The sequence below is a fragment of the Corythoichthys intestinalis genome, chromosome 19 (genome assembly GCF_030265065.1).
Source record: "Corythoichthys intestinalis isolate RoL2023-P3 chromosome 19, ASM3026506v1, whole genome shotgun sequence".
Taxonomy (NCBI): domain Eukaryota; kingdom Metazoa; phylum Chordata; class Actinopteri; order Syngnathiformes; family Syngnathidae; genus Corythoichthys; species Corythoichthys intestinalis.
Genome location: NC_080413.1, coordinates 8,696,034 through 8,717,301, shown reverse-complemented (window position 1 = coordinate 8,717,301; position 21,268 = coordinate 8,696,034). Strand labels below are relative to the sequence as shown.

At 39.9% G+C, this 21,268-nt stretch overlaps 1 protein-coding gene across 2 annotated transcripts in view; it reads left to right on the top strand.

The window, feature by feature from the left end:
• Nucleotides 1-21,268, top strand: part of LOC130907353 (A-kinase anchor protein 7-like) — a 77,129-nt gene that overhangs the window by 54,475 nt on the left and 1,386 nt on the right. Inside the window, exons 9-10 of one of the 2 annotated variants that reach the window (XM_057822324.1) lie at nt 8,725-8,760; nt 12,159-18,361. In XM_057822324.1, the coding sequence (XP_057678307.1) occupies nt 8,725-8,760; nt 12,159-12,343 (221 nt within the window). In that variant the 3' untranslated portion in view covers nt 12,344-18,361. The remainder of the gene's footprint in view (nt 1-8,724; nt 8,761-12,158; nt 18,362-21,268) is intronic. The other variant, XM_057822325.1, reaches the window with a different exon arrangement.

The following is a 21,268-nucleotide window of genomic DNA, read 5'->3' as shown; positions in this document are numbered from 1 at the left end:
TTTTGAAAAATGATCGTTCCTACGTTCCACGAAATTTGTCCAGTCGGGCTGAGGATAAATAAGCGAATGCGTCAGGTTGGCGTGTAAAGTGCTTTTAAAGGTTTTCCCACAAGCGGTCCAGATGAGAGAGTAAACTCAAAGCAGACGCTCGCTTGTCATCTGTTGACATTTGACAGACTCGCCACTTTTAAAATGAGTCTTCCATCAAAGCGTTGTGCTTTGTCATGGAAATAACGAGTCGATAGCTGTTGCTTTGCTGCCAGAAAGTCAGAAATGGATTGGGTGTCTTTTGCCATCAGTGGCAGAAAATGAGCTAATCTAAAACTTGGCACTCACAGTAGAGCAGATTTTGACTTTCCCAAAAAAGTTTTTAAAAAATTGGCGCTGATGTACTATTTGATTTTCAGCTAAAAACGATGAATTAATGACGCCTGAAAAATTAACCTTTTATGACTAAGTGTGCATTTTAATTGATGGTAGCTTTGCATGCAATGCAAAAGCTAAGAGGCACAAAAGTTCTACAGTTGTACCTCTACTTACAACATTAATTGGTTCTAGAAGTAGTCTCGTAACCCAAAAATTCCGTAAGTAGAGACGCGTTTTGCATGTAAATGCCCTAATCCGTTCCACGTGCTGCTGAAACTGCCACACTAAATTTTAGAATCGGGGTGAAACCGGACTAAATAAAAAAACAGCCAAAGACATTTGATTCATTCCATATACACTCACCGGCCACTTTATTAGGTACATCATGCTAGTAACAGGTTGGACCCCCTTTTGCCTTCAGAACTGCCTAAATTCTTCGTGGCATAGATTCAACAAGGTGCTGGTAGCATTCCTCAAGAGAGTTTGGTCCATAATGACATGATGGCATCACACAGTTGGTGCAGATTTGTCGGCTGCACATCCATGATGCGAATCTCCCGTTCCAAAGATGCTCTATTGGATTGAGATCTGGTGACTGTGGAGGCCATTTGAGTACAGTGAACTCATTGTCATATTCAAGAAACCAGTCTGAGATGATTCCAGCTTTATGATGTGGCGCATTATCCTGCTGAAAGTAGCCATCAAAAGTTGGGTACATTGTGGTCATAAAGGCATGGACATGGTCAGCAACAATACTCAGGTAGGCTGTGGCGTTCCAACGATGCTCAATTGGTACCAAGGGGCCCAAAGAGTGCCAAGAAAATATTCCCCACACCATTACACCACCACCAGTCTGAACCGTTGATACAAGGCAGGATGGATCCATGCTTTCATGTTGTTGACGCCAAATTCTGACCCTACCATCCGAATGTCGCAGCAGAAATCGAGACTCATCAGACCAGGCAACGATTTTCCAATCTTCTATTGTCCAATTACGATGAGCTTATGCAAATTGTAGCCTCAGTTTCCTGTTCTTACCTGAAAAGAGTGGCACCCGGCGTGGTCTTCTGCTGCTGTAGCCCATCTGCCTCAAAGTTCGACGTACTGTGCGTTCAGAGATGCTCTCTGCCTACCTTGGTTGTAACGGGTGATTATTTGAGTCACTGTTGCCTTTCTATCAGCTCGAACCAGTCTGGCCATTCTCCTCTGACCTCTGGCATCAACAAGGCATTTCCGCCCAATGCATATTTTTTCTTTTTCGGACCATTCTCTGTAAACCCTAGAGATGGTTGTGCGTGAAAATCCCAGTAGATCAGCAGTTTCTGAAATACTCGGACCAGCCCTTCTGGCACCAACAACCATGCCACGTTCAAAGTCACTCAAATCACCTTTCTTCCCCATAGTGATGCTCGGTTTGAACTGCAGGAGATTGTCTTAAACCATCTCTACATGCCTAAATGCACTGAGTGATTGGCTGATTAGAAATTAAGCGTTAACGAGCAGTTTGACAGGTGTACCTAATAAAGTGGCCGGTGAGTGTACTGTATGTTGAGGCAGCAAAGGGAGAAAAATTGGTAAAAAGTAACCGATAAATTACTTTTAATGTAACTTCGTTACTTTGATAATAAAGTAATCAGGTAAAAAAAAACTTTGTGAGACAAAAACGCAACACTTGTGCTCTTTTAGATCAGACGTTGACCCGCAATAACAACACCGTCGCGCCTGTGAACGTCATCATACTGCAACACTAAATTGAAACGTCATCAACAATTGGCCAATAGGAGAGCAGAATCCCATTACTGAAGCATGACGGGAAATATTATGACCAATAGGGCAGAAGGATCATATAGCATGATATTTAAAAGCAGAAAGTGCATACGTATCTTTTACAATATTGTATAGTATTTTGCTGCTTGTAAAAAATAAATATTATATTACTGAAAACAAAAGGTGCCGCAACACATGGCGACAGCAAATATAATGATAGTCAGGTGTATATTCTTTATCCCCTACATAAATTGAATAATGTTAGTGCCGTACTGATGAACTGAGAGGATGTTCACTTGTAAATGATCACGTTTCTGTGCAATTCACGGCGCTAGACGTCTAATCCATTTTGACGGGGAGGGTCGGCAGCAATGCAGCCAATGAGTTAAATGACTGCCCTATAATGAGTTAAATGCAGAAAACACTTAATTAAGTGGTAAGTGTTCCCATGAATTAGCACCATTGCCAACTAGTGGCTAGGCAAGCACATTACATTGTTCATCGCTTCTGTAAAAGATGTTTGCACACACTACTTTTCCACTCGTTAAAACGGTGTTTATGCCTGATTAAAATCCACTTCTCCAAATCTTTTCACTCAAGGTTTGCGGTGAAGCAAACACAAACAAAAGCCTGGCAAATTAGCTAAAAGCCTTGAGGGGAAAGGACAAGCTTTTCACTGCAGCGTTCACCACAAATTAAGACGTAACGAGTTTTTAGCCGCGTTGGAAGCAACACAATCATTAGGATTCATTAAAAAATCTTTGCGAGTCGTCTTAGTTAATAGGAAACAAAAGCGGGGAAAATTAGACTAAAGCAAAAAGTGTGGACGGGAGCGGCAAAGACAGATTGGTTGAAGAGTGACATGTTATGATTAGAACTCTTCTTATTGGTACAGAGTGTAGCTTTTCCTGCTGCCATAAAAGCTTTGCTGCAGATTGAATCGGTGGATAAGACTGAGTCACAAAGGTTGGAAAATGAGGAATAATCAAACTTCAGTCCAATCCGTTTTGACTGGGAGGGCTGGCAGTGATTGGACGTCTATAGCCGTGAAAGGCAGCCAGTGAGTAAATGTGGAAATGTAAAATTTCGTGTTAAATTAAGCAACACAAATGGTGCGGCAACATATGGAGACAACAAATGTAATCGTACTCAAATGTTTTTTTTAACTTCTAACCCTGACTGATGTCAGTGCTGCACTGATGAGCTCAATGTGAATCATCACGTTTCAGTGCCATTGACGGCGGTGGACGTCCAATCCATTTTGACTCCGTTTTGTTTCAGTATCTCTACTCCAATATCTTTACAGGATATTATTTTTATCGAAGTATTTTTCCCCAATTGCTAAATAAATGGTATAGTCATGACAAATAAGAGTCTTGTGCTAAATGGAATATGAAATCATAAAAATGCATTTATCCAGTACGACATGGCAAAATTACTGTAAATGGTCAAAATTGTCGACTTCACCTTTACTGTCGCACCTCTCGAACGATATTTTATGCCACTGTAGTTAGTCAGGCTTTTGTCATTTCCCTGCCCTGACTTTGGAGAATGTAAACAAACCAAGAGGCGTGACAGCTAGCCGACATGCTAACCTGAACCGAGTGATGTTTCAAAGTCTTCGAAGCAACGCAAAACTAGCCCGGATCGTGCCCCCTGTGCCATGCTGGCTGGGGGGCTGCGGCAGCGGTTCGTGGGTGGCCCGGGTGGGTGGACGGGCGTGGGGTTGGTGGTGCGTCCCCTTTTGCCATCCCCGAGGGCCGGTAGATGGGCGTGCGGGTGGCCAGGGGGACCACCCTAGATTCCAGGGGGGGACGAGGGCTCCTTTGCTGGGCTGCGGGAGGAGGGATGGGCTGCGCTGCCCCCCACCCCAGGGCCCGCCCTCCCTTCCCGGGCTGGCTGGGTGGGGGCCGTGGCCCTGTGTCGGTGCCCGCGTGGCATCTCCGCTCGTCTGCGTGGCTGCTGCGTGCCCGGCGGGGCCCATGTGCGGCCGGATGTTATTGGGCGTGCTCGGGCGGGGGGTCCCGGTGCCGGGATTGGTGGCGGGGCGGCGTAGGGTCGGTCGCCAACGGGCTTACACTCACTAGGGATTCACACGATTACTGGGTTCTAAATCACAGAGATGATTTGTGTACATTCTACACCTTTCTATCACTTAGTTTATAGACTCCCCCACCTTCTTCACCCTCTTTCCCTGGTCAACAGGCCCCCCCATATGGTGTCAACCGGAAATACATTTAGCTGACGATAGCACTAACATATTAGTAGTTAGTGTAGTTAGGCGTTCAATGTATTTCTTGTTGTTGTTTGTGTTTCTTCTCTTTCTTCTGTTGTTTCTTTTCTTCTGTTCCCCATAACCCCTTCCTGTTCACTGTTTTGTCATAATAAATGAGGTATGTTGAATGATCACAAAGGGAGTATGTCAGACTCTCAATATGAAACATTAAAACTGTTCAGACTATTCGGGCACTTAGACCTCCATTCTCCATGTCAAACAGCTGAGCAGGACAGGTTAAAAAAACAAACAAAACAAAAAAAAAACTAGCCCGGATTATTTCACACGATGGCGGGGTTGTCGGTTGTCTTCGCCGATCAGCAACCCGCCCTGCAGCCAGCAAGTTAGAGCTCGTCGTTCCCCTGCTGCTACATTTACAAACCGGCTGACGTCAGAAGAGCGCGTAGCTGCTACATGGTCAACACGAATATGGCGTAAAAAATGATTACCACACGGCAAAGACGCAAACAGTGAGAGTCATACGGTAGCGGCTGCAGTTGTTGTGCAGCTAACATGGCAGGATGTGTCTGAGGAGAACTTTTCTACATGTCAGTCCATGATCAAACGTAAGTAAATAATCACAAAACACCGGGCACATGAAGAGGGCAATAAGCCGAGTATAGCACTCTCCCGGTGGGGGGATGTGCGACAAACCGCCGGTCGTTGGCCGAGTGGCATTGTCGTTGGTCAAGGAGCATGTCAGCCACAAAATGCAAGCCACCTCCGTATTAAAATGATCCTAGTATGAAATAATACAAAACACGATGTTTACTCACTTCCTCGTAAGTCGAATGGTCCCAGAGTTGTCGCACACTTGTTTTGGCTGATCTCGGGGTGAACGGGAACTTTCTTAAACTCAAAAAGGCTCCCACACCTCTCCCTGGTGCAGCTACAAAATTCTGCAGCCATTTGGTTGGCGTGATGCGAAAAATAAACGAATTAAAATGCGAAATCAGCTGAATCCGCAGTCCATCTGCATGCTTTAAAGCAATGCTGTATTGTGAGTCGCTGACCTGGGTGACGTCACATTCGCACACATGCATTTTGGTGTCATACGCACTTTGATTCCATGTCAAATTAAGTAACAGCGTGAACACAAAAGGTGTTGCAACTCATGGAGATAACAACTATAATGGCATTTTGGTATTTATTCTTTATCGTCCTTATAGGATGAATGATCACCCTCCCAGTCAAAATTGGACGTGTATCACTGTTAATGGCAGCCAGTGAGTTAATGCAGACTATATTGATATTTCATGTCAAAATGGGGTGAACACAAACAGTGCGGTAACACATGGAGACAGAAAATGTAATGGCAGTCATGTATAGGAGTGGGAACCTCTTGGTACCTCACGATATGATACGATTTGCGATACAAAACTCACGATAACGATGATCTGACGATATGGCGATTCAACGATTATCGATATATTGGTCAGGAAATAATTCTAGGATATTCTACAAACAACTAATTAAGAGAAAAACAAGCTTCTAGTGTGAATTGGAATTACTTTATCACTAGTAGACGTCCAATCCATTTGAACTGGGAGGGTGGCAGCGAATGAACATTCGTTCATTCGCTGCCATCCCTCCCACTTCAAACGGATTGAACGTCGATGGCTGTCAGTGGCAGTCAGTGCCAGGCAATTAGGTAATTTTGGGACATTTAATGTCTCACTGGAACAGCACCAAACAAAAGTTCCAGTATCATCACCTTGTCCAATGCAGATTCTTGACTCTTGACAAGGTGATGATGGTTAGGTTAGGGTTAGGGTGAAACTTTTGTTTGGTGCCATTCCAGTGAGATTTACAAAGAAGACATCAAAATTCCCTCAGTCTCTGACGATATGGGGCTGCATGTCAGGCAAAGGCACTGGGGAGATGGCTGTGGTTAAATCTTCAATAAATATATAAATAAATAAATAAATAAAGTTTACATGGAAATTTTAGACAGCTTTCTTATCCCTTCAATTGAAAATATGTCTGTCGTTGGCACCAAATTGATGAAGAATACTCATCAAGTCCATGCCTCAGAGACTGTATGATGTCATAAAAGCCAGAAGTGGTGCTACTAAATACTAGAGATGTGTTTTGATAGTTATTTCTTTGTTTGTTTCTCATGATTTCATATTTGTTTCCTCAGAATGGAGTGATTCCATATATATTTCCTTGCACTTGCTCTGTAAAAGTAACATTTACTGACCACCACAATGTTTTCTATTCATTTGTTTTAGTGTTTCTGAATGCTAAAGAGTTGCACTTTTGAACTAATTCATTATTTTTTTTCAAGCTTTTTATCTGAGTTTGTTCTACATGATAAAATGTCTCAGTGAGTGCTCGTCCGAGACTGGTAATTGCATACTTTTTGCTAGGGGTTGTATTATGGTGGAAGATTTTGATAACAACTTGTTGGTTCCTTTTTTTTTTTTAAACATAGACACCTTTTTAAAACGATATCTCGATTCTTGGCAGGAGCATATCGATACCCTTTTGGGATACAAAGTATCACGATATACAGTGGGGCAAATAAGTATTTAGTCAACCACCAATTGTGCAAGTTCTACTTGAAAAGATTAGAGAGGCCTGTAATTGTCAACATGGGTAAACCTCAACCATGAGAGAGAGAATGTGGGGAAAAAAAACAGATAATCACATTGTTTGATTTTTAAAGAATTTTTTTCCAAATTAGAGTGAAAAATAAGTATTTGGTCACCTACAAACAAGCAACATTTCTGGCTGTCAAAGAGGTCTAACTTCTTCTAACGAGGTCTAACGAGGCTCCACTCGTTACCTGTATTAATGGCACCTGTTTTAACTCATTATCGGTATAAAAGACACCTGTCCATAACCTCAGTCAGTCACACTCCAAACTCCACTATGGCCAATACCAAAGAGCTGTCGAAGGACACCAGAGACAAAATTGTAGACCTGCACCAGACTGGGAAGACTGAATCTGCAATACGTAAAACACTTGGTGTAAAGAAATCAACTGTGGGAGCAATTATTAGAAAATGGAAGACACACAAGACCACTGATAATCTGCCTCGATCTGGGGCTCCATACAAGATCTCGCCCTGTGGCGTCAAAATGATAACAAGAACGGTGAGCAAAAATCCCAGAACCACATGGGGGGACCTAGTGAATGACCTACAGAGAGCTGGGACCACAGTAACAAAGGCTACTATCAGTAACACAATGCGCCGCCAGGGACTCAAATCCTGCACTGCCAGACGTGTCCCCCTGCCAGTACACGTCCAGGCCCGTCTGCGGTTCGCAAGAGAGCATTTGGATGATCCGGAAGCGGACTGGGAGAATGTGTTATGGTCAGATGAAACCAAAATAGAACTGTTTGGTAGAAACACAGGTTCTCGTGTTTGGAGGAGAAAGAATACTGAATTGCATCCGAAGAACACCATACCCACTGTGAAGCATGGGGGTGGAAACATCATGCTTTGGGGCTGTTTTTCTGCAGAGAGACCAGGATGACTGATCTGTGTAAAGGAAAGAATGAATGGGGCCATGTATCGAGAGATTTTGAGTGAAAATCTCCTTCCATTAGCAAGGGCATTGAAGAAGAGACGTGGCTGGGTCTTTCAGCATGACAATGATCCCAAACACACAGCCAGGGCAACAAAGGAGTGGCTTCGTAAGAAGCATTTCAAGGTCCTGGAGTGGCCTAGCCAGTCTCCAGATCTCAACTTCATAGAAAATCTGTGGAGGGAGTTGAAAGTCCGTGTTGCCCAATGACAGCCCCAAAACATCACTGCTCTAGAGGAGATATGCATGGAGGAATGGGCCAAAATACCAGCAACAGTGTGTGAAAATCTTGTGAAGAGTTACAGAAAACGTTTGGCCTCCGTTATTGCCAACAAAGGGTACATAACAAAGTATTGAGATGAACTTTTGGTATTGACCAAATACTTATTTTCCACCATGATTTGCAAATAAATTCTTTAAAAATCAAACAATGTGATTTTCTGTTTTTTTTTTTTCCCCCCACATTCTGTCTCTCGTGGTTAAGGTTTACCCATGTTGACAATTACAGGCCTCTCTAATATTTTTAAGTGGGAGAACTTGCACAATTAGTGGTTGACTAAATACTTATTTGCCCCACTGTATATATTCTTTGTCCTCTGCATAGGACAACTAATGTCAGTTTTACACTGATGAGCTGAGAGCATTTTCGTGTTTGAACAATGTTTCAGTGCCATTGACGGCAATGCTCATGTTTCAGAGTCTAAATGGATTGGAAGTCTAGCATCAGCCAATGAAAGAAATTTAAGATTCCATGTCAAATGTTTGTGCTTGTGTTACAGATTTGACGCAGAATGTGGTCCGTCGCAAACACTCAAGTATGTTTTAGTGTCGGAATACAAAATACAATCCGACAAAAAAAAAAAATCTAATCAATGATCAACGGTGATGTAATTCTCCCTTGATTTGAATCTAATGATTTGCATGGCAGCATTTTACAACTCGAGAAATTGCTATTCAACCCGTGTGCCGCCAGGTGTGAAGTGAATCAAGAGGTTGTCAGCTTTAGTTTTATTGGGTAGAACTGAGCAGCGATGAAGAAATGAAAATTAGAGTCTCACCTCTGCAGCGGCACGAAACAACACATCCTGACTTCAACGATCAATAAAGTATTTTAAGGATAGGAATCAATATGTTTGTTCATACCAGAGGACAACGCAAGGTTTTTGCAGTGCAACATTGCATTTTTGATTCATCTTGTATATGTTCTGAGGGCACTGAAAAAAAGTGTTTAGGTCAAGTGGATGCATGAAATAATTTAATCTGAACTATATCCTTTTATTTAGGGCTGTGAAACGATTAAAATTTTTAATCGAGTTAATTACAGCTTAAAAATTAATCGTAATTAATCGCAGTTCAAACCATCTATAAAATATGCCATATTTTTCTGTAAATTGTTGGAATGGAAAGCTAAGACACAAGACGGATATAGACATTCAACATACGGTACATAAGTACTGTATTTGTTTATTATAACATTAAATCAACAAGATGGTATTAACATTATTAACATTCTCTTAAAGCGATCCATGGATAGAAAGACTTGTAGTTCTTAAAAGATAAAATTTCTATAACTTGTACTAACATTTATATTAAAACCTCTGTTAATGTTTTCGTTTATTAAAATTCATAAAATTTTCAATAAAAAAATTAACTATTAGCTCGCCATTGTTGATGTCAATAATTACACCATGCTCACTCATGGTACTAACCCAAAAAATCAGTTGGACCCAAGCGCCAGCAGAGGGCGCCAAACACCAAAAAACAAGTAACAAACTGACATTACACTGTACTGTACATTTTAATCTGAGCGGGGCATGTGCGTTAATTGCGTCAAATATTTTAACGTGATTAATTGAACAAATTAATTACCGCCCGTTAACGCGATAATTTTGACAGCCCTACTTTTATTATCATATATTTATGTTAACAAATTATGTTCCATCAACAAATCTTTTTTTTTTTGGTGTTATATGCTAAATTTTAATACAGTCAATGTCATATTGGCTATCATAAACTCTTGAAATTGATTTGGAAAAAACTTAAAGCTCATTAAAATGGCATGAAATCGGCATGAAAATGAAGGCACACTGCTAGAAATTACTGAAAATTTCAAACGGCTGCGAGATGTTGCGTTTTTTTTTAGGCTAGTTATCAAAAAAAAATGTTAATAAGTTACGTTATTTTACCATTATTACTTTAAAACAATGCTTCTGTTTTCTGTTACGAACGAAAATGCGCCATAGTTGTCGTCACATGTTCACAATGTGTAACATTTTATGTGTAGTTAGCCTGCATCGTAGCAGTGTCTGGTTGTGTCACTCGTGACGTGCTGCGCCTCGCGCGCGTCTCCAGCCTCCATGCAGGCTTGCACACACGGTAAGATTTGTTTTCTTGGCCAGAGAGAATACGCAGTGTTGCTTTAAAGGTATGTGTTGAGTGATCATCACACACTAAATGTAACTATGCGTTAGCATAGCATTCACGATAGCATTAGGCTAATGATGTAAAATGTCCCAAAATCAACGGAAAGTGACCTGTAAATGCCCCAAAATCAACAGGAAATGATGTGTGATGCCCCAAAATCAACAGAAAGTGACCCATAATTAGCGTTAGCATTTGGCTAATGCTAACTCTCTGACTTTTTTTTCTTTTTTTTTTTTAACATATACTTCATGGCGTCCAGGTGGCTATAATTAATTAAAAATAATGTACCGTCTGTCAATGTTCATTCAAAATACTCAGAAATCTTTATTTATTTTTGGGAGTATATATATTTTTTTCATTTTAGACACAAACATTTTTGGTCAACATCGACTAAAACGAAACGAAATTAGTCTTTAGTTTTCGTCAATGAAAGCTAGACAAACACATTTTGAGATGACTAAAACACGCAATGTCATATTTCCTCGTCTTTGCTCTTCATACCTCCAGTGTTGTTTTTGGGAGCCATTTTAATTTTCGTTTTAGTCTTAGTCTTTTAGACAACAATACTTATTCGTCTTGGTCATATTTTAGTCATTTCAAAATGTTTTCGTCTTCGTCCAGTTTTAGTCTAAGAAAACTTTAATTGTTTTAGTCCACAATTCTCAAAATGGGTTCATCTATAAACCTCAAAATGAATAAATAAATGAAAGGTTTCCAACAATTTTGAATAAACATGACAGACGAGCACATAACTAGAATCTACATTATTTGCATTTATTTATTATTTGCATTATTACATTATTTGCAATTAATTAAACTCACCTGGATGCCACAAACTGTATGTAAAATGTTTTCCAAGAGTTTAAGAAGACACCGAGTCACCGCGCTAATGCTAATGCTAACGCGAACGCTATGTTAACGCTACAAGTTAGTGTAGTGTGTGATGATCACTCAGCACAGACCTTAAAACACTAAAGCAACATGGCATATTTAGCCAAGATAAAAAAGCAAAACTTACCAAGCAGCACCTGACACGTTATACAAAATGAGCCTGGAATGGGCACAGAGTTACTCAACTATTGGTGACACGACCAAACATTGCTAAATGTGTGCTAACTACACATACAATAAGAAAATATCACACATTGTGAATTTATGACGGAAACTATGGCGAATTTTCATCTCGTTCTCGTGTCGTCAGACGACAACTGGCATCCACCTCGTTATGTTTTAGTCTCCCAAGACACATTTTTAGCACGTCATCGTGATGTCATCGTCATGAAAAAATTGTTCGTTGACGAAATATTTTCGTTATCGTCATCGTTGACGAAAACAACACTTGCCAGTATTCTTTGCTGTGTGCTCTTGTTTGGTTCAAAAATACTCCGCACTGTCTGAAAATGAGTGCACCACTGCCACCCAGTGAGTGGATGTGGAATTACTCTTTATTCTAGTACGGCAAAAAAGTATGTTCCCCGAGGTCGAGAAGTACTGCTTTAACATATAATGTTCATTTATGGTTTCTGATATTAAAAAAATGCCCCCAAACAAATGACTTAGGCCGAAAAAATACGATACTTATAAAAATATGATGACTGAAAGTGTAATATTATAAAAAGAAGTTGTAAGATTTACAAGAGTTTGGTCATAGCTTGAAAAAAAATCTTTTGGGGAAGAAATTTTGGGAAAGTTTGATCGACTCTTGAGCCAATCAAAACATTCCAATTTTCAAATTTCGCTTTTATGTAATTCCATAATCAATTCAGATTGATTTATTTTGTGTTCTCAGGCGGTCGTCGGCGGTCCGAACCTGACGAGGCGGAGCTTACGAGGATCAGCAAGCGATTGGTGGAGGATGCCATCAACCGCGCTGTGCAGCAGTACAAGCAGGAAACGCTCCAGAACGGTGGCGGACCCGCCGCGGGAGGGCAACCGCCCGGAAACGCCAACGGGACAACGGACTCCGCCAAGTGACGCCGTCTAGACAGCGAATGACCAGAATCGCTGACGGGAGGACGCTAATCGCTAACCGTCAAACAACTGACCTCCGAGGCGAACCCGTCGATCCAGACCCGACTCGCCAAAAACTTGATGGGATTCTAAAGCACAATGCGTTTTGTAGTCGTCTTGCTCCGATTGGGACCGGCCTTTTCCGCCGTTGTCCTGTGGGAGCAGCGCTTGAGACGACAATCCGCATCTTTTAGAACTCTTGCAACACTACGACAGTTGTTGTTTTGTTTTGTTTTTTTTCTTAAACATGAAGATAATTAATTTATTGCGGGGCACGTTCTGACAACTCGCAGTAATTGAATTAAACTTTTTTTCTTTAACTTATTAAAACTTTTTAGTGTTAAAAAAAAAAAAAAAAACGCTAAAACAGCAGAGCCGAGAACTAAAAGTGGTATTTGCCATGTGGTAAAATGGATTTTGCCATGTTGCATTTTCTTTTTCGTGCCATTTGGCAAAACTGATTTTGCAATGTGGCATTTTTTTTTTTTTTTTGCCATGTTGAATTTTTTTTGCCATATGGCATTTTTACTTTTGCCATGTGGCAAAATTGATTTTGCCATGTGGCTTTTCATTGCCATGTGGCAAAATCCATTTTTCCATGTGGCATTTTTATTTTTGCCATATGGCCTTTTTATGTTTGCCATGTGGCAAAATTGATTTTGCGATGTAGCATTTTTTTTTTTTTTGCCATGTGGCAAAACTGATTTTGCCACGTGGCATTTTTTCTGCCATGTGGCAAAATGGATTTTGCCATGTGGCATTTTATTTTGCCATGTGGCAAAATTGATTTTAAAATGTGGCGCTTTTTTTTGCCATGTGGCAAAACTGATTTTGCCATGTGGCATTTTATTTTGCCATGTGGCATTTTTGCCATGTGGCGAAATGCATTTTGCCATGTGGCATTTTATTTTGCCATGTGTCAAAATTGATTTTGCAATGTGGCATTTTTTTGCCATGTGGCAAAATTGATTTTGCCATGTGGCTTTTTTTTGCCATGTGGCTGCTTTTGCCATGTGGCATTTTGTTGCCACGTGGCAAAATCCATTTTTCCATGTGGCATTTTTATTTTTGCCATATGGCATTTTTTCTGCCATGTGGCAAAATGGATTTTGCCATGTGGCATATTATTTTGCCATGTGTCAGAAGTGATTTTGCAATGTGGCATTTTTTTTGCCCTGTGGCAAAATTGATTTTGCCATGTGGCAAGATGGATTTTGACATGCGGCATTTTTTTCTGGTATGTGGCAAAATGGATTTTGGTTTGTGGCATTTGGGGGGGTGTATGGCAGTTTTGCAGGCCATGTAGGTCCATGCAGGTCCTTGCCATTGATGGCTATGCACGTGCAAGTTTTCCATTAATTCTAAAAGGAAGAAAAACGTGTGGCTGTGATTTTTGAAAAAACACTTGCCATTACAGCCTATTGACATTCAACTGGCAACCAAGTCAGGCTTTGCCATTGACGGCTATGCACGTCCAAATTTTCCAATTATGTTATATGGCAGAAAAACGTGTGGCTGTGATTTTTGAACATACGCTTTAATGACACATGTCAAATTCCATTTTGCCAGATGGCAAAAAAAAGAAAGAAAAAATCCTTATGGCAAATACCACTTTTGGTTTTCGCTGTCTCTCAAAAAAACAATCGCTTGAAAATTAGCACAAATGATAAACACAAAATGAGCCTCCACTTGATGAATTGCTCATGATTTATGACTGTTTTAAAACTTAATGACGGAAAGGTCATTGCCCTCTAGTGGCCCGGATGTCAGACGTCAATTCAGACGTCAAAAAAAGTTACGATTTTTAAAATCGGACGTGAGAAAAGTGACGTCATGTAAGCGTTTTTTCATTTGTTTGAAATATTGCTTGAAAAATACTGCATTTAAGACAGTTAAGATTTTCTTTTTCGCAAATTATTTTTCGGCGTTAAAAACGCATTTTCTGAAAAATATGAAATAAAACAATTAATAGTAACATGGCTTTATTTTTGTAAGATTTTTTTCTATTTTCAGAGAAAAAAATACTCAAAAACTAAAGATTTTAACGAGAAAAACGTCTTTTAAGACATACGATTACAACCTTTTTTTTCTGAAAAAATCACAATTGTGCGAAAATAATCAGATTTTTTTTTTTTTTTTTTTTTTAAATATTACAAGACTAGCGTCATTTTTGTAAAGAAATATGCGCACAAGTGCTTCCGCTTAAATGGCTTCCGGTAAAAATTCCCGCAAAATTTTCGTACTAATTTTAGGACGATTTGACGAAACTCGTTCCGATTTTAGCTTAAAAACGAGTACGACAAAACTACGTTTTTTTTTTTTTTTTTTTGACGTTGTTCCCGCTGTTGTTTCTCGAATAAGCGGCCATTTTAATTCTATGAGTTTATCACGAGTAGACGTCGGATCCATTTGAATCGGCTGCCAGCGCTCCCGATTCAAACGGATCGGACGTCTATAGCCGTCAATGTCAGTTTTTCGAGCGCACCGATGCCGTTTACTGTCGCAAGTGGCCTTCAACCCCTTCCTTCCTCGCTCTCACGTAGTGATTAAAAACGACTCTCTTTTCATTTAACGTCTTGGTGTTGTTGTCACCAGATCCTTAAAGCTCCGTCAAATCCCCTTTAATACGCACCTTGTCCTCTTGGCCCACATTGTTAAATCTTCTTACGTGCGCGTTATTTGATGAGTGTTTCTCTAGGGACCTTGTCTCGTTCCGTTATTACAACAAGGAAGCGCGAACGTGTGTTTGCGTTGGTGTGTTTTGTTCCGTCACACCTGAACAATAAAACAGGATATGAATTTACAGCTGATATCCTTGTCTGACTGATGGATTCAGATGTGTCTATGTAGATACTTTTTTTTTTTTTATAAATATCGGTCGTCTACTATAAACCACAACTTTTTTAGCCGATCGCCGATACCCGGGTGGGGTGGGGGGTTTAGCCACACGGTTGCTAATCGTCAAATGCTATTGTTTAGACACAACTGGATTCATTATCTCATTACTTTTCATCTTTCACACAGCCGCTGGAAACAGAAATGTCGTTTAAATCCATCTGCTGGCGACAGGGAGATTATGATTTTACAACACTATGCGGGTGTGCGCTGGTCCTCATGGGAAACGGTCTTCCTTAAAGGGTTCCTCTATTTTTAAGACAAGTAATTCTTAAAAGATAAATGTTAGTATGAGTTATAATAATTTGATATTAAAACTAGAGCTGAAACGAATACTCGAGTAACTCGAGTTTAAAAACTGATCTGAGTAATTTTATTCACCTCGAGTAATCGTTTATTTTGACAGCTCTAAGCATCACGTTTTGCTCGGACTACTTTTAATGCAGGACGACGCGCTGATGTCACATATGTAGAGGAAGAAGGAAAAAAAAAAAGAAAAAAAAAAAAAACTAAACTTACTGCAGCTAACAGCCGCTACAAACGACACCGATGTTGCTAAATACTAGCCCGCACGATGCTACGTTGGTAGCAGGTAGCGTCTGATGCGTCTCATAGAGATTACATGTATGTTGAACTAGATGCGCCATGACAGACTCGGCCGCGTCTGGGCAGCGTTAGTAAACAGCAGCCATCTTAAAGCAGTAGAGCGCTAAGCGCTAATAAAGAGCGCTAAGCGCTAATAAATAAGATTAACGTTACTCTCACTAGCTCACGTAACGTTAGCCCTGCGGAGGGCTAGGTTACTATTGATTATGACCACTGTCGATGCGTGGCTAACGTGCCTTACATACAGGCTTTAACATAACATAGCGTTGTGGAGTGATGAGGGTGTAAAAAAAAAACTTAATAATGCTAACTATCAATTTTAGCTCAGTAGTCATTGCTGGATAAAACTCCAAGTAGCACTGGTCCCTAATGTGCTCCAATACAGCCTGTATCATACATTTATTTTGAACACTGCAAAAACTCAAAATCCTATCAGGGCTTACAGTTTAGACTAACTTAAAACTTAACTAGAACTTAAAAATGGGTTGACACAAAGAGAAATTCAGTTGAAACACGTGGGGAAAAATCCTAACTTTGATGTGTGTTATCAAGCGTAATGGCATGTTTAGGTAAGATATATATTAGGGCTGTCAAACGATTAAATTTTTTAATCGAGTTAATTACAGCTTAAAAATTAATTAATCGCAATTAATCGCAATTCAAACCATCTATAAAATATGCCATATTTTTCTGTAAATTATATATATATTCTGTAAAATAAATTGTTGGAATGGAAAGATAAGACACAAGATGACACTGCCAACGGGAAAACCCATTGGCAGTGTATCAAATACTTGTTCTCCCCACTGTACATTCAACATACGGTACATAAGGACTGTAGTGGGCATTTCACTCTACTGTCATTTAAATCTGTCTATGCTGTCCTCACTCCGAAGCGTCTACTTTTTCCAAAGCTAGACAGCTAGTGAACGACGCCTTAATAATCAGACTTCTCCCTTTTTCATCTGATTTATTAATAAAATTGTCCTCTTTAGACCGTCGTAAAACTACAACAAAAAAAAGTACACAAGCATTGCATTAGCAACAACGTTAGCTTAGCACGCTATACAGGTTCACTAAACATAAACAAAAAGCGTCTCATACAAAAAATAGAACATTTCGCTTACTAACATAATATGTCCATTCTTTACAACAACCATACTTACAGACAAATCTTGTCCAAGGATCATATAAGCACAACATTACAACGTAGGCGTCAGCCCGAGACGTCGTGCAACCATATTGAACTGGCAAGAAAAAAAATAAACCATGTCGCAAAGCGACCACAAGAGTTCGCTGTTAGACAGCACAAAAAGCCTGCTGTAAAACTTACCAAAAGGCAGAATACTGTCTGAGCGGGACATGTGCGTAAATTGCGTTAAATATTTTAACGTGATTAATTTAAAAAATTAATTACCGCGCGTTAACGCGATAATTTTGACAGCCCTAATATATATATATAAACTTGAACTTAAAAATGGGTTGACACAAATAGAAATTCAATTGAAACACGTGGGAAAAAAATCCCAACTTTTAAGTGATGTGTCTTTTTTTTTTTAATTCTAGTTACATTTGAGATGCAATTGTTGGCTGTTTTCAACAATATACATCGAAAATAAAGACATTGATTGACTGAAAATGGTTCAAGATAAGATGAAATGTCTTGTTTTCTCATGTATATTTATAATTGCTCTTCACCTAAAAATATATTTGTTTTATCTGATTACTCGATTAATCGATAGAATTTTCAGTCGATTATTCGATTACTAAAATATTCGATAGCTGCAGCCCTAATTAAAACCCTTTTTAATGTTTTGGTTTTAATAAAGTTTGTAAAATTCTTTTAAGTGATAGGTCGCCATTCTTGTTCCGGGCCCGTTGATGAAATTCCAGCGTGTCACTCGTTAGCTTTCCCAACATGTCGTCAGTTCTACCCTTCCTATTTGAACCAGATCTGAAAAGTGAAGAGCAGGACAGCACTGACGGTCGTTCACAAGATGAGCTTCAGGGAAAAATGCGGGCAGCAAATACCCGATAAGACAAAAGTTGGGCAAAACTGGTGATGCACTCGCTGCACGTGAGTCTCAATGTCAACAGAGTGAGAGAGTGCTGTTGGGAACTCCGGTTGGGAGCGAGAGTGTATAGAGGAGGTGGGACATCCGGGCATTTAATGACGTCACCAGCCACAACAAAGCGTCGCCATATTGACAATGGGGCAAAAGACGAGTCACAAGCAGTTGCGCTGTCGTGCATTGTAATACAAATGCGTTTAACTTTCATTTTATTTGCGGTCTTTTTTCCATCGGAATGACTAAAAGTTGCTGTGTTGCGGGTTGTCACACAAGGAAGAGTTCGGAGCCGCATCTGAAGTTCTTCATTCTTCCACGTGAGAAGAAAAGGAGAAACAAATGGCTGAGCGCAATTAATCGAGGAACAGTAAAAGAAGACGGTTCCGTGGACATGTACCTAATAAAGTGGCCGGTGAGTGTATATTTCATAAAAATAATAAGATAATACAGAAATTGAGTTTATGCCACAAGATTTTTTTTCCTTTTTTTTAAAGAAATGATTCTAAGAAACTACCTCTCAAGGCAGGTGTAGCAGATTTGCAACAGTTGGGGTTAGGGTTCCAGAGTTGGTCTTAAATACTGTACAATGGTACCTCTACTTATGAACATCTCTACATACAGAATTTTCAGGTTAAGACACGCCTCAACAGGAAAATATTGCCTCATTTTGAAAGAAATTTCAGGAAACAAAAGACAACAGTATGGCTGGTACTCACAGCTCCCAGAGTTTACTTGACCTAGAATTCCTGGCATCCAATTGGCTAACGGGGAACTCTACTGTATGTGTATGTGTGTATCCCAGCCTCTTCTTCACTCGTCCCTCATGTTCCAACAGCTTTACATGAGTGTATAACTTTTATTTATTTTCCCTTCAGGCATGACAAATCCAACAAACATACAGCAATTATATGTTTTTACAATCAATTCAAGCCGAAAAGAAAAGGGCAGACGGAGAAGCCGAAGCTTATTGAAACCCGCCCTCAGTATACCTTAGGACACAGAAAATATCGAATAACAATTTTTGACATTTAGATTGCATAGTGATTACAAGGTTGTTGTTGTTTTTTTTTTTAAATTTAACCATCCCCCTTGATTGTTCAATTTCCCAATAGTCCATGTCGACCATGTCCACGTGCCCGTTTAGTTGATTAGATCCAGTAGATTAGTTCATAATTCAGCGGTTAGTTTATTCAGTTGATTCGATCCAGGCAGGCGCATTGTCCAGGTTTTGGCCGCATTGTAAGATCTTGGCCAGGGCACTCAGTGGCCAATTGACCAGTTCCATATCGTTAAGATTATCTGTCCTTGTGATGTATGGTTAAGTTCTGTTTGCATTGGAATCCCTCCTTTGTTTTGAGTACACTTGGTTTTTGTTTACAAGTTTGAATTGCCACCCAGACATTATTTACCTTTTGTAAAATTCGTATTATGACCTAGAAAGATTTAAAATATATGTTAGAGGCTGAAGAATGTCTTCTATTATAAGTTTTATAAGCCTCATGTCCATGCCTTGCATGTCTGCCGAAGCTGTGTTTCCCAATTTCCCGACCAGATCATTCTAGTCGGCTGCGTTATTAGTGGATGCAGCCCTAATGTATACATAGTATAAGGATCCTGCATTCAGAGACCCAGGTGTTGGCTATTTTCCCAGCTTTCTTGAGTTGACGTGCTTTCCTTGCAATTTCGGCATTACGGCGAGTCAAGCTGTCATTCAAAAAAATCTTCGACCCTTTCAGGTGGGGGCGTTGGTTAAGCAGGGCAGTCTTGCTCTTGTGGTCTGCCAGTTTCATGCTCATTTGCGCGTCGGTACTGGTCGAGATCGTCAGCCAAAATTTCCAGGCTTTTGATGCGAACATCTCTCTCCTCGACCGCCTGCTTGAATTTCTCGTTTTCAGCACGCATTAATTGGAGCTCTCTGACGATTTCTTGATTTCTTCTCTGAGGACCTCCAATTTCTGTATGGAGGATTTTATTTCATCCAAGTCTCCAGGTTTGAAAGTCTTTGGAGCCATAGTGGGAGTCGAGCTTGCTGGCCCTCATGTTTGCATATTGGCCCTTTATTCTCATAACAACTCTTGATTTAATGTTTGTGCAATAATTGATTTGTAACCAGTGTTGTTAATAACGGCGTTAGAATATAACGGCGTTATTTTTTTTAGTAATGAGTAATCTAATTAATTACTTTTCTCATCTTGGCAACGCCGTTACTGTTACTGAGGCGGGAAAGGCGTGCGTTACTATGCGTTACTAAATTGGTTGAATAAAAAACGTCTGAGAGAGACGGACTCACAGAGACGAGAGAGCAGAGCAGGAGTGGGGAAGACGCCGTTGCAATTGCGATGCTAGGTGGCTCCAATAATAGCTTACTGTAGCCATAGCCTACAAACTACACCCACATGATACGGTAGATATCACATATTGTAGAACTAGATGCAAATAACGGACAAGGCTGCATTGGCAACATGTTTTGAGGACTACATGCGTTAGTAAACAGCCACCATCTTAAAGCAGTATACCTCTCAGGAAGGCTCTGATGTAGAGATCCTTCCTAGCAAACTTAACTTTTTTTATTTTATTTTTTTAAATATAAAATGCTCCTAAATCGGCAAAATCTTGACTTAAATCTATCTTTAAACGATGAAACAGTTTTATAACTTAGACATGTTGAAAGTAGACAGAAGGGAACTAATGCAATAACGGGAGCAATTTTAACAACTTTGATGGTTGATTCACAACTTTAAATGACTTCCACACATAGCAAAGATTACTAGCTAGTTATCGCAGTACCCTAGTTAAGTGGAGGGTAAAGAATTCGGCTAGGGCCAATTGTCCCCAAAACCCTTTAAACTTCACATTGTGTGACCTGTTTGTTTTTTTGAGAAAAAAAAAAAACATGAAAATTATCACTAGTTACTTTGCCAAGTAACTAAATACCCTTACATTCAGGTAACTGAGTTACTAATGCAATTACTTTTTGGGAGAAGTAATTTGTAACTGTAATTACTTTAAAGTAAAATTAACAACACTGTTTGTAACATGTATTTGTTCCATGTTTTGATGTATTTTTATGCATTATAGAACATTTATATCTGAATCTGGGGGGGGCTTGGAACAGATTAGAGGATTTACATGGAAAACGCGTCTCTACTAACAGAATTTTCAAGTTACGGAACTACTTACAGGACCAATTTATTTCATAAGTACCGGTAGAAGTACCATTGTATAGGGTTTCAAATGATGGTTAGGGTTTTAAACGGGTCAGCCTCGCAAAGTCATGTTTAAATATAGGGTAAGGGTTCCAAAGCAGAGTTAGGGTTTC